General features: G+C 37.1%; 1 protein-coding gene across 4 annotated transcripts in view; it reads right to left on the bottom strand.

Annotated features, from left to right (window-relative positions):
- The window catches only part of TMEM144 (transmembrane protein 144), a 60,622-nt gene that overhangs the window by 29,679 nt on the left and 16,978 nt on the right, over positions 1 to 13,965 (bottom strand). For 3 of the 4 annotated variants that reach the window (XR_006380930.1, XM_044224707.1, XM_044224706.1), the window contains exons 6-10: positions 10,532 to 10,613; positions 8,558 to 8,634; positions 6,372 to 6,490; positions 3,495 to 3,614; positions 2,147 to 2,244 (exon numbers count right to left, since the gene is read on the bottom strand). Coding sequence is in view for 2 of the 4 variants with exons in the window: in XM_044224707.1 (XP_044080642.1) it covers positions 2,147 to 2,244; positions 3,495 to 3,614; positions 6,372 to 6,490; positions 8,558 to 8,634; positions 10,532 to 10,613 (496 nt within the window). In the remaining 2 variants the exon portion in view is untranslated. The remainder of the gene's footprint in view (positions 1 to 2,146; positions 2,245 to 3,494; positions 3,615 to 6,371; positions 6,491 to 8,557; positions 8,635 to 10,531; positions 10,614 to 13,965) is intronic. The other variant, XR_006380931.1, reaches the window with a different exon arrangement.

Below are 13,965 nucleotides of genomic sequence, written 5' to 3'. Positions count from 1 at the left end.
TATTGTATCAGCATTTTTATGATTCCTTTTCAAGCCCTGCACAAACTCTGGAAGGGTTTCTTATAAACAATTCCAACAGATTTTTTGCCCTCCACTACTCCAACTGTCTACATGACTGGGTCAACAAAGTTTGACTCCACTCCAGGGATGTGAGCGAAGCAATAAAAATACATTACTCTCTGTTTATCAGTGTCTGGAAAATTCAACATCAAAAGTGCCAGAGAAATAGGTCAAAGGAACTGTCTTTTATCAATGACGTAAGATGTTAAGCCTCAAAATCCAAACCAAACAAGAAGCATCTGTGTCCTTAGGCAATTCCATACTGACTTTGGACAGGATGGAAGGAAACAATAGAAAAGGAAATATAATACTAACGGTATCAGGCCAATCGCTCAAGAATTTTATCCTCTCTAATCTGGAAATTTATTTCTCTTCAGAGAACATGATAGAAGACAATGCCAAAAGGTATCACTGACCTCTGAGGCTTTTTGGCTGATCATTTCCTAAATATTACTTTAGACATGGTCTAAGGGTTATTGTGAGGAGTAATGTGGTTATAGAAAGTGACACTTTGCTAAAAGTAAAACAAGCATAGGTCAAAGTGTGTACATACTCTTTGATTCAGGCGAAAGAGAGCCAAATAGGAAGGACATCTTAGATAAGAGATAGCTGTTTTGGCAATTAGGATTGCATAGTTTCCTTTCGTAAACTGAATATAAATTACATATTTGTAAATGAGCCTTTGAAAACAAGGTGAGCTTGAGCTACCTTGAGAAGCTGAACTTCTGGATAAACTGAGTCAGCTTTTAGATTTATCAGTGAAGACTTGGAGCAGAGGTATCAAGCCCTTGTTGCTGCTACATCGTTTCTTCTGTTTTCTTTCTTTCTTTTCCCTCCCCACCTCTTCCCTCCTCCCCTCCCATTTCCCTCCCTTTCCCTCCCACTCCATTTCCTCCTCTCCTTCCTCCCTCCCTCCCTCCCTTTCCCGCCCTTCCTTCCTTTCTTTCTCTCTCTCCTTTTTAATTAAATGTTATTTGTAATAAACTATAGATGCTACCTTCAAGAAATTCACAATCTAGCTACCAATGGGTATATAACAGTGGAAATAGATGTACCTGGGAAGAACAGTGCTGCTAGAATAACAAAAAATGTGCTCTTTTGATAAAATAAAATTGACCATATTTATCCCTGTTGAAGCTAGATGATGGGTATGTTTAAGATTTTCCACTAGAAAAAGTTGATGTCAAAAAAAAATCCAGTCTCACAAGAACTGGCTGGAGAACTGGGTGGCTGGAGAATAGTTAATCTGACAGGCAAGTCTCCAAGAGCCACGGTGATTACTTTCATCGACTCTCTGCCCATACTTCACCTACCTCAGCAATTTATTTCCACGGAATTAGGCATTAATGTTTTATCCTAAGTCTTTACCATAATTTAATACAAGAAGCAGTGACAGAAAAACCAAATCTTGTCCATTACAAGTTTTTTTTTTTAAAGAAATAGTATTTATTGTTATTCAGTGTCCCTTGTAAAAGGCCCCATATGGTACATCCTATTAAGAATTTAGTGCTAGAAAATAAATAATATCTTCTGAGGAAATAATGTTACCAGTTAAAAAGAATTACTACCCCATTGTATTAACTCCCTGTTGTATACACAAAGCAAAACTTAATCTTTAATCACATGACTCATCCAGAGACAATAGTTTGCTTTAGGACTTTCTGAAAGCCTTTAAAAATACCGAAGGATCATATGAGGAGTCTGAAGTCCTTTCTGTCTCACAAGGTTGTCAGGAGATTCAGAATATACACAAAAGCATTTTTAATTTTCAAATATTACATAGAGATAAGTATTGTTATAGACAGAAAATTACAATGTATCCAAAATGACAGTAAGTAAAATGACCAGATAAAAACTGCAAGGATATCAAGGATGAACAAACCTGCTAAAATGAGGTTAGTGATGTTTCCTGAGCAATTAGGGACGTGAGATGAGAGGGTGTTGGTGAATCTACATGAATCTGTCATACAAACTGTACTCCTAAAAAATCGAACTCCATGATAGTCCCCAGTGATTCACTAAGAATGCTTCAGAGAAATCAGATTTATATTTGAAAAACAATTTGGAAAAACATTCAGCTACTTACAGCAGTGATTATCGGAAAACTGACCACAGCACTGAGAGCATGGTTAGCTATGAACCAACAGCAGGTGGCTATTGCCCAAAGAACTCCTGACAGGAATCCTGAAACACACGCAAACAGCGCACACTTATAAGCCATGTTCCTCTCCTGAAAAGTCCACATTCTAGATACAGTGGGAATATTAAAGTGCTCCTATCAACACATTCTTTTTCTTTTTTTTTAAAGATTTATTTATTTGACAGAGAGAGAGAGAGAGAGAGATCACAAGTAGGCAGAGAGGCAGGCAGAGAGAGGGGGTAAGCAGGCTCCCCACTAAGCAGAGATCCCGATGTGGGGCTCCATTCCAGGACCTTCAGATCATGACCTGAACTGAAGGCAGAGGCTTAACCCACTGAGCCAGCCAGGCACCCCCTATCAAAGCATTCTTATCGACATATTTGGCCAACATGGTTTTAGGATCCATTTGGAAACCAAGTCATTTTTTTTTTTTCTTTCTGATGGCTGTGGGTATAATTATCAACCTTTTCAGTTTATTGACATTAAATAAAATACCCAAAGTTGTAGTTGAGATAAAGATTTTGTAGTGGAGAGGGACCTAGGGAAGATATTAGATCTGGGCATGCTCTGAGAACACCATTTAAGGGGGGAATCTGAATGGAAATACCAGATAAAATTTTCAGGATACTTATCTAGGTGTTCAATAAATACTCTATCGATAATTTTTTATAATGGTACACGGGCATACTTTGACCTAAACAAATCAGGTATTCAAAATGAATTCTGACATATGCTTTATTTTGTTCTTAAAATTTTTTCCTTGTGGACTTATATTCCATATTGCTTTATGGCAAACTTCTAAAAAATAAGAAACTATATATATATTTTTTACCACCAGTGCCAAATGGATTAAGTCCAAAGCATGTGCATTTATCATATACCCTTTTCAAACTCTAAAATGGATTTCTCCTTCCTTTTCAGAGAAAATGTTTGTTTACCTAAGTGACTGCAAAGTTCTATTGACTCTGACTTTTAATAACCATCCTTAGATAATGAAGAAGAAATAATAGAGTCTGATTGTCAATACACAAGATATTTTGGCATAGGAAATCACCTTAGATTCATTTTTCAAGTTTCAGGTTCTATAATAACTGGCATTTCATATCAAGTTTCATGGTTTTTAAATCTTTCCCATTTACTAGTGAGTTGGGCCGGATCAACTAGGAAATTAACATATATACACAGACAAAGTCACATAGAGTGGCTTGGTTTCCAGGAGATGGTTATTCAAGCTAAGTGAGTAGAGAATACTTTCATAGAGTAAGAAGATTTTTTTTGTAGTAAATATTCTTACCTGGCAAGACTGCTTCAGGATATAGCTTAAGGTTATTTTTCATGACTATACAGTAGGCCAGAAAGTAGACTGTGCTTGTAAAAAAGATGCCACTGAAGTGTGCAAAAACGTAGTCTAAATCTGAAAATACAGACCATAAGACTCTCAAATGTATCCTTTATTCATTTCAAATATATTTAGGGTTCTAAAAATAAAACAAACTCACCAAAATTAACCTCAAAAGTAAAGGAGCTATTAATTATATTTTATGATTTTAGGTTTCTATATGCTGTTTATAAAGAATATTAATTAACATATCTAAAACTTAGAAATATTAAGTAGTAAATTAGTTACTATAATCAGATGTAGAAGGCTGATTTTTATGGTTATCTTGGAAAGATAAATAAGAAACTATAACTATTATGTGAAAACCATCTTCTTTTTAAAAATAGATTGCAGGCTTAATTTTACTAATGCCAATGTAGCAAATCTCCAGGTAGACAGCAGTGGGAGTGGTGTGAAGAATACGGGACTGCTAATTTTATATGGTGACCAATCTGGAGACGAGCATCTCTGTTGCAGACGACAACTATGTGAGAGGATATTCAGGAAGTTTTCTCAAAGAGAGTTTTATTTAGCTGTTTACTATAGGCCTCATTACATGGGGGAGTTAATGACACATGATGGTGGTATCATATCTGAGAAACCCCAATGGCGCCGACTGAGCAGACTGTCCTTTCGCCATACAGATGTGTCTATGATAGGTTCTTGGCTGGGAAGGTCATACTAGACTCAATGTTTCTCTCAAAGGAAATTCTGGCAAAGGTGTGGGGTCATGTTTAAGGAGAAAAGCTTGAAGGTTAACCAGTGTGTCTGTTCTTCTAAAATCTTAAACCCCACTTCCGGATCATATAAGAACAACATGTGGAATCCATGAAACAAGATGGGATAGGGAGGGAGACAAACCATAAGTGACTCTTAATCTCACGAAACAAACTGTGGGTTGCTGGGGGGAGGGGGGCTGGGAAAAGGGGGGTAGGGTTATGGACATTGGGGAGGGTATGTGCTTTTGGGTAAATTGGAAGGGGAGGTGAACCATGAGAGACTATGGACTCTGAAAAACAATCTGAGGGGTTTGAAGTGGCGGGGGGGTTGGAGGTTGGGGTACCAGGTGGTGGGTATTATAGAGGGCACGGCTTGCATGGAGCACTGGGTGTGGTGAAAAAATAATGAATACTGTTTTTCTGAAAATAAATAAATTGGAAAAACAACAACAACAACAACATGTGTATGAACTACCACTAGGGACAGCATAACATCGTTAATAAAAGCACATACCACACGAGTGGGATCTGCAATCCACTACTTGCTAATTTTGACAACTGGGCAAATGACCTAATCTCTCACAGTCTAAATTTTCTCAACTGTAAAACAAGAATAATAATGGTACCTAACTAATAAGGTTGTTATGAGGGTCAACTGAGTTATTATTGTAATGTGCTTAGAAGAGTGCTAGCACAGTGCATATAATACTGATGTGTTTGTTAAATAAATGAAATAAAAAAATTGCACCTCCCTAGAATTATGTTTTAATAAAGTGGAATAAAGTGTGTTCCTATTACATGGCATTAAAGTTGTCGTAAGAAAGGTCCCTAAGGATTGATTGTACTATTTATGTAAAGAGATTGTTGAAATTATTTATTATGGCCCAGGACCAAGAACAACTGTACTCCTGGATGATTAGTTCTTTTTATCTTGTGTTCACTGAATTGTGGGACAGATTTGATTTCCCTTGTGTCTATAAGAAATCTTAGAGCCAAATTTATGGCTCATTTCTAGCAAGTGTAAAAATATGTTACAGTTTTTAGACTCATTCCCGATTCTGTTTTACTTTTTTCACTCTTGTTTTTCCTTCTCTTTTAATTTATCTTATGTTATTCTATTTTTATTGGTTCTTATACTTTACAGATGAAAATATTAAAAACCCAAAAAATATTTGTAGAATACCTTAAAAAAAAGACAAGTTCATAAAAGATTTGAATGTTATTTGGACTGAATATAAAAAAGAACGAAGAAACAATGGTGTCTATACAGTCTAGCCACTCAATTAAAGTCTTTTAAATCCCAGTTTTGTCGTCAGTCTCTCCCTCATGACTTTTGCCTTCCAAATTTCTCCCTTATCTGAATGTAGATCACATTAATTTTCTGTTCCATCCAATTTAGAACTTTATTTCCTATGATCTCATTCCTTTATGAGTTCATGGGTGGAAGCCATGTTTCAACAAAATGATAAATCCCCTGAAGTAGACCTTCTTTCATCTCCTGATGAGTCTGTACAAGGGCTGTTGCACGTGGTGTTGAGTTTATACCTGACAGACTCAATCTATCCCTAGAAACTGAGATAATCTGGGGGCATTATGTTGGGCTTTTCAATATACTACTCTATGCTTTAAAAACAATATCCTCTGACTAGGCTATACTTTGACCTTTAGGCAGGTTATACTTTGGCCTTTACTTGATTTTAAAGTGGTATGTACTGCACTTTAGCTTTTTTAAAAAGATCAGAAGAATACATATTTTCTCAGAGATTACCTAACTGGAAAATAATCTCCAAATCTTACCGTAAATCCAGGAACTGTGTGTTAAGATCTAAGTAGCCTATATCAACCCTGAGTAGAATAACGTTGATTATATTTGTATTTTGACGATCATATGAAAAGACTCAAACAGTCCTTTATTACTTCTAGTCTTCGGTGGTTTTCTAATCTACCACTTCCAATGAAAAAGTAAGTCGAATCTATGTACCAGGATTTACTATGATCACATTCCTTTTATATGCTTAAATAGAAAAACAGGTATTGAGTTCATTTATAAAGGAAAATAATGTTTTACTCTTACCATACTGGCTTGCCCCTGCGTATATACTGTCATTTCTTTTGCTGTGGTCCTTGATATAAATGATGGGCACAAATGTAGACCCATAGAGTATTCCAGATATCACTGCAAGAGTGCAGCCCCTTAAAAAACAAGCACATCACTGTTAATCTTGGCCCACAGCAATATTTCTGACAAGCACACAAATGGAATCATAACTAAAGCATGCTTCTAAGTGTGAATCACAGGCAGTTATGCAGAAATCACACATCTATTTCAAGCTCTATGACTGTCAAAAAGTCAATGCAATATCCTCTAGGGTCAGAGCAGCATCAGGACTGAAAGTGCAGTCTCTGTCCCCCACTTCCTAGTTTTAGCAGTATACGATTTACAGAAATTATAATGGGTTATCATTATAAATGGTGCTTACATAGACGTAACCATTGTTATCATTATACCGTCTGCATAATGAACTTGGCTCTCTAAATACGAACTATTTGTGGACTGACTATATGCCTTACGCTTCTTTTTTGAACACTCAATATCTAGTACAGGGCTAGGATAGACAAAATACTAAATGCATGCTCGTTCAAGAACTGTTGATATCCCTGGACTTGCCTATGCCTTCATTGACTAGGGTATGGTCAGGAGGCACTGAATTAATCAAATGATTTGGCTATTTTGGGTAAAACATTTCCTATCGTAAAAAGAAAATATTTCATCTTAAGCAATGGAACCTTGTGGACTCCTGAGACTTGTGCTACGTTTGCATGAGGCAAGTTTCCCAATACTTTTGGGGAGAGATGATTAATATTTTGGAACAGTCCCTTTAACTTAATACAAAGGGCAATGGCATGAAACAGGAAAGAGTTTTAGGCAAAAACAAACAAACAAAAATTCCTTTTCAAGCTTAAAAAATTCTTTTTTTTTTTTTTTAAAGATTTTATTTATTAATTTGACAGAGAGAGAGAGACAGCGAGAGAGGGAATACAAGCTTGAGGAGCGAGAGTGGGAGAAGCAGGTTTCCTGCAGAGCAGGGAGCCCCACCAGGGTCTTAATCCCCGGACCCAGAGATCAGGACCCAAGCTGAAGGCACACGCTTAATGATTAAGCCATCCAGGCACGCTATAAAAACAAATTCTTAAAGTTTATTTCAATAGGAACTCACAGGGCCAACCTGACAATCAGTTCCTTCCACACTGGAAATCCGTGTGTCATGGGGAAGCCTAGACTCCATCGTCCTGAAAGGGGTGTCCCAGACACAGACCAGACTAACACACCAGGTCTGGCTAATCATGAGACAATCAAAAATGTTTTTCTTAACAAATATTCCCTTAAAAGGGAGACACTTTGTGAAACAATGTTCTTGTTTTTGTTGTTGCCTTTTTTTTGAGAGCTGTTTTACTCTAAGCAAAACCAGCAATGTATTTATCTTCTGAAGCTTGTTTGTGAGCTCATTCTTTCACTCAATTGATTCAAATATCGAGCATTTCTTAGGCACCAGGCACAGCCTCTTCCCCACTGTGAGTTTAGTGTGGATACTAACAGAGGAAATGCTTTATATTCTTAAAGCGCTTATGTGTGTCACCACATAAAGTTCAAAACAGTTACCGATTGTAAAATGCAAGGTACCACTTACATATTTCCATATTTCTCTGCTAATCCAAAAACATACCACAAGAAACTCTAAACTACAGGGTCTCCTGGTGAGCCAAACTCAGTCTTTATGACAGTGAGGGGTATAACTGTTATGGACCCAAAATACTCTATTACTATATTTGAAAATGAATATCTTGAGCTTATAAAATCATCCAATATGAGTATAGGGATTTCCAGTGGAGGCCAAGCAGTATTAGAGAAGTGTATTGCCTAATTTGACTATAATTGCTGAGAGCCTGTTGATTAATATATGCTGCGGCCTGTATTACCTCTTTTACTTTAGGCACAAAAGTGCTGCAAAAGGAGATTGGTTTTGTCAGCTACTTATTGGCTAGAGATACTGCAGTGGCTTAGGAATTTCTCAAAACACTGAGATCACGGACCTCCCTACCTAAAAATTCAGCAGGAAACAAGAAAGTCTGTCCACCATGGAACTATGAGGGTCAAAGCCTATGTTACCATTTGCTTCTTGAACTTAGAGGACTACCTCTTCACTCCGGGAATCCTTACTTTACCCAAATAAGAAAGAGGGTAACAGAACCTCTTCTTACACTGTGCGCTGGTGTGCTGTAGAAAGTTTATCCACCCAGGAATAGTCAGGGCAGGAATCTTGAGTGCTGTTGATCACCTATGGAAAATAGTGGCACAAACCAAAACAAAAACAGCATTCAACTGATAATCACCCTGGTGTCAAGAAGATTTTCAATGTTTTTAATCTTTCTTTCTCAAACGACTTTAAAATAGGAGCACGTGACACTATGCATTCTGATCCTGGGCCCATCTTCACACTCGAACGTTTGTGATTCTGTTACTCTTTCATTCAGAAAAGGCTGGGCAGTTGGCAACTTCTCTGTTTACATTTTTTCAGTTTAACCTATGGCTATTTTGATACACCTATCAAAAGTAACATAAGTTAACAATGTTTGTGTTTCATCTGCAAGTTTTGATAATCTATAAAAAAAATTAGAACCAAGGAAAACTCATACTCCTCTATGGAATACTAAAAAATTGACAGGTACTTTTTAAATTCAGTTTTCTTTAACTGAATTAGTTAATAAAACATTTCCAGCCATGTTTCTTGATGAGGTTAAGATTCATTTTTAGGTTAATATTCTAAGTCAAGAAAAATTATAGGCCAATTTATAATAGTTCTAATGTCAAATGTAATCATTTTTGCATTTGAGCTGAAATCACTTTAGTGTGATACTCCTGATGCCTTTGTAAGAGCTAAGATATTGGATTTGAATTACTTGTTATGTGTTCACGCAAGTTTGGCAACAATGCTTTCTTTCAATGATGAGGAGCTCATAATATATGGCTGCATATTACCCAATCATGCCGTTTATGTATCTTTACACTTGGTTTGCTTATACCTTTCCACTGTGCCTAGAAAAACTAAGGCAGTTAACCTATTATGTATCTTTTACAGAGTTGCATTTTTCTTTTTCTCTCACTAGGTGTGAGGAGTGGTTGGTCAGGAAGTATCTGAATCCCCAGGGGAGGTAAGGAATATTGGACACCTTCACTCTGTCTCAATTCCTCCATTCTCTCTCTGCAACATTTTCCAGATTAGATATGTCTATAGGTTAATAAATCTCTTTCCTTTTATCCTGAAGCTAATTATTAGTTAACTTTAGTGTCAACTTAACTAACATTTCAGTCTCATTATTCGATAAGGGTTTTGAGAGGGGAAGAAGGAAGGGAGAAGAAAATGTTAATTTTGAAGTAAGGAGTAGAGCCAGCACCTTCCCGGGAGACAGTGTGGCTGTGGGGGTGTAGGGCTCTGGTTTTTCCGAGGGCAGTCGGATAGCACTGGACCCACAGCAGACAGAAGAGAGACTTGAAACAGGAAGGACTGGAGTCTGGCTCATGGCCATGGGGGTTTGCCCTGCAATCACTTTTGTATATGTAGCCACTGGCCCTTGTGCTTTGTCAGATCTCTTATAGGTTGTTCCTATTAATATGGATTTGTTACCCCAGACTAATTCAGGTTCTTCAAGGTCAAACAACAACTTCTTACATATTTCTTGTCATTACCTTTGAGTGGAACGGGATGTGATGAAAAAGAAAAAGGAAGAAAATCAAGTACTACTCTTCCTTTCATACAACTTGATTTTTCCTTTCATTGGTTGCCTCTGAGCTATTCCTCACTGCTCTCCCCTGGCCTACTTTAAGACCTCTCTCCTCCCTCTTTCTTAAGTAACTTTCGTATTGCCCTTTTTTACTTAGGGTCCTCCCACTGCAGAAATCCTTAAGCCGTTCCAAAATACGGGCTTGTATATACACCTTCTAGTTGAGATCTACCATTAACAGATATAAATAGACCTCTGAATTTTCTGAGAAGCTTTCCTGTGGCAATTCTGACTGGTTGCCACATAGACCTAACTATAATAAATACACAAACATAGTGTCAATGGCCTTGAAAGAAAACAACAACAACAACAACAACCTTCTCATCTATTTCAAATCTTCCTTTTATCTAAATTTTATGTTTCAAATCATATTGTTTCTCACACTGTACTCACATGATCTGTCATTAATGGTGTGGTGTCCACAGAACACATGTTATTTGGTATTTCACTTTTGATGAACAAAAATATGAAAGCACTGTGAAGAAAATAAATTTTAGTGATGTTTATTATAACCCTGGTTCATAGCAAGCTGCCTGCATTTTATGAGAAAACACAGCTTAAATCCAGTTCTAATGTTCAGACGATTACTACCACGCTGCTTCTCCAGGGGTCCTGCCGTTTCTCTAGGATGCCATTCTCTTTGACATCTCCTGTGTCCTTAACTACAACAAGTTAGACACCTAACTCATGAAATTTGCCCTCAAATCAGATCTTTCTCTTGATTTTCTTGTTTCAGTCTATAGCTGCATCTTTTATTCTTGCTTAATTAACTCTGGAATCACATGGTTAAAAAAAAATACAAGTGAAAACCACCTGTTACACTGACAAAACCCTAGACGTTTAACAACATCCTTGATGGACAAACTTCAGCAGACAGGTACTACGGGTGTGAGCAGGAAACTGCACAGCCCCCAAAGAAGAGATGCTGTGGCCACTACACCCACACTCAGATGAGGCAGTCTTCATGGTCACACAACAGAATGCTTCATAGATCTAAAAAAAGAAATGAGGACACCCTTTGTGCTCTGATATGGAAAGATCTCCAGAGTATATTTTAAGAGATGAAAACACATGCATCAGCCTAATGACTTTCCCCCTTTGACATTCTTTTTTTTTTTTTTTTAAGATTTTATTTATTTATTTGATAGACAGAGATCACAAGTAGGCAGAGAGGCAGACAGAGAGAGAGAGAGAGAGAGAGGAGGAAAAAGGCTCCCTGCTGAGCAGAGAGCCCGATGTGGGGCTTGATCCCAGGACCCTGGGATCATGACCTGAGCCTAAGGCAGAGGCTTTAACCCACTGAGCCACCCAGGCGCCCCCCTCTTTGACATTCTTGCATATTGCATTTTCTATTCATGTCCAGTATCTTTGTAACAAATGCTTTGCTTACCATTATTGACTTTTGAACCACGCAAATAGGCTAAAGTGTGTTAAAATATTAAATTAACTTAAGGAAATTAACAACTCTGGTAAACTTTTGACATTTCTTTTTAAAAATATGCTTACATGGGGGCGCCTGGGTGACTCAGTGGGTTAAAGCCTCTGCCTTCAGCTCAGGTCATGATTCCAGTGCCCCGCATCGGGCGCTCTGCTTAGCAGTGAGCCTGCTTCCTCCTCTTTCTCTGCCTACTTGTGAACCTTGTCTGTCAAATAAATAAATAAAATCTTAAAAATATATATGTTTGCATGGTTCAAAAGTTAAAGATATAAGAGGAGTTTTCAAAGTACAGAGGAGGCTGAAATAGTGTAGGTATCAAAGTGCAGACAAGTGCTGATAATGTTTTCTTAGTTAGCTTCCTTAGTTCAGCCTCTTACTTGCTTTTAAAAGTTGAATGGTTCCATATTCCCTTCTATGGCAAATGTAACTGTCCTTTTTGAGTTTTATTACTCTCTGCATTATGTTCCCCATAACCTACTCCACATAATTCTCCACAGCGACTTCCGTCTCTGACCTGTCCCTGTTCCACAACCACCTGCTTTTGCTTGTTTCTCTTTCTTAGTTGAACACAGCACACCCTCTCCTCTTCTTATCCACACTAAAGAAGAACTGAAGGCTGAATGTGACAAGAATCCTCCCCGTTCCCAGGTTGGTCCTCACTGACTCTTCCTCTTCTCTGAATTCCCACAATACTAAGAATAGTCATCACATAATCCAGACCATTTACCACAAGTCCTTGTGAACTTTTTTCTCTACAGATTTTCTAATTCAATGGAAGGTAAGATCTCCTTCAAGATCCTCAAAGCTCTTAACACTCAGTAAAAATGAATGCATGAAACCTAATTAAACGTGTGTATCTTAGTTAAATGTGTGCTTACATAACTGCTAATTTGCAAAGCTATTATTACACATCTCAATTGCATTTTCTTCTCAACATTATCATGAAAACCCTCAACTTTGTATAGATGAGTATGTTTTCCTAATGACAATATAAGATGGTATATTAGAAATACTTGAACGGTACCAAGGAGAAAGTCTTTGAGTGTTTCTTCAGACAATTGTATGACCTCTCCCAAATCACTTAGGCTCTCTAAGTCTCAACTTTTTCTATCTAAAGAAATGGGGATGGGCCAATTATACTGAAATGTGATGAGAATTAAATAACAATGCATGCAAAATTCTTAGCGTACTTTTGGGAACATGGTAAAATCTCAAAATATGTTAGGAAATAAAGAGAATATTGGATGGGAGGGGGGTTTTGAGCATGAGAAAAAAAAAATCAGGACCAAGAATTCAGTGGTTTTGAGCTCGTGTGACTAGTGTTTGTCACAAAATAGGTAAGTCAGATCAGTTAGGTCAAGAGGGGGTGCAGGGCACTAAGTTAGGACAAGGTAATGAAATTAATCTTATGTATACAAACATAAAACCAAATAGATCACAAGGCCTTTTGGGCTACAAACTTGCAGAACTTGGTACAGTGTCTAAGACACAAAGATATATGATAAAGTCTGTGAATATTGTCAAAAGCATGGAGAATTAAAAAAAAATCAATGCTATACATAGGAGTGCTTCTCTACATTTTTGATCTTTCCAGTTGCCCTAGATTTGTACCTCTATATATCTTACTATTAATAGAACTTGTTTGTATGTGTTTACCCTGACAATTTAACAAGCCTTTATTGAGCATCTTTTAATTTCAAGCACTGTGTGGCAAAGTCTAATGGTGATAGTGGGAGAGATGGTATTTTAAGAAAATAACAGACTTCTTCCTTCAAAGGATCTCACAGTTCAAGGATAAAGGAATTGTAAGAATAATACAAAACAGACCCTTGTATAATAAGAGTTCAAGATGCAATGGAAGTTTAGGAGCAACTCACTCTAATTAGGAAGAAGGGAAATAAAGAAAATAACACAAGAAAACAACCCAAGAATTCTCAACTGATATTTATAGGAGGCCAAGGAAGCTGAGGAAAGTGTCCTTGGACTGGGGGAAGTGTCTGGGGTATGGTGTGATAAATAATCTGGGTCAATGAATTGATAATACAGGGAGAAGGCTAATCTAGGAAGGGTTGAATCTGTGATGGTGGAGGACATACCAGACTAAGGAGACAGATTTATTCTGAATCCAATGGGAGTCTTCCAAGGTTCTTAATTAGAAGAGTGATGACTGATACAAGATACAAAAATGTTACACTGGCAATAGAAAAAAATGAAACTAGGTAAAGTAGATGTGAGTTTGTTTTTAATTATCTCATTTCTATTACCTTTTGAAGGTTTACAGTAGTTAAAGTATTTTTGATTCTATGTATATAGGTTAAAAAAATAATTTTCTTTCATAAAATAGAGGAACAACCAATTTTACCACCAAGTAAAAATTACAACTGGAATT

Source organism: Neovison vison, chromosome 11 (assembly GCF_020171115.1).
Source record: "Neovison vison isolate M4711 chromosome 11, ASM_NN_V1, whole genome shotgun sequence".
In the NCBI taxonomy this organism is placed as follows: Eukaryota; Metazoa; Chordata; class Mammalia; order Carnivora; family Mustelidae; genus Neogale; species Neogale vison.
This window is presented reverse-complemented; position numbering and strand designations above follow the sequence as displayed.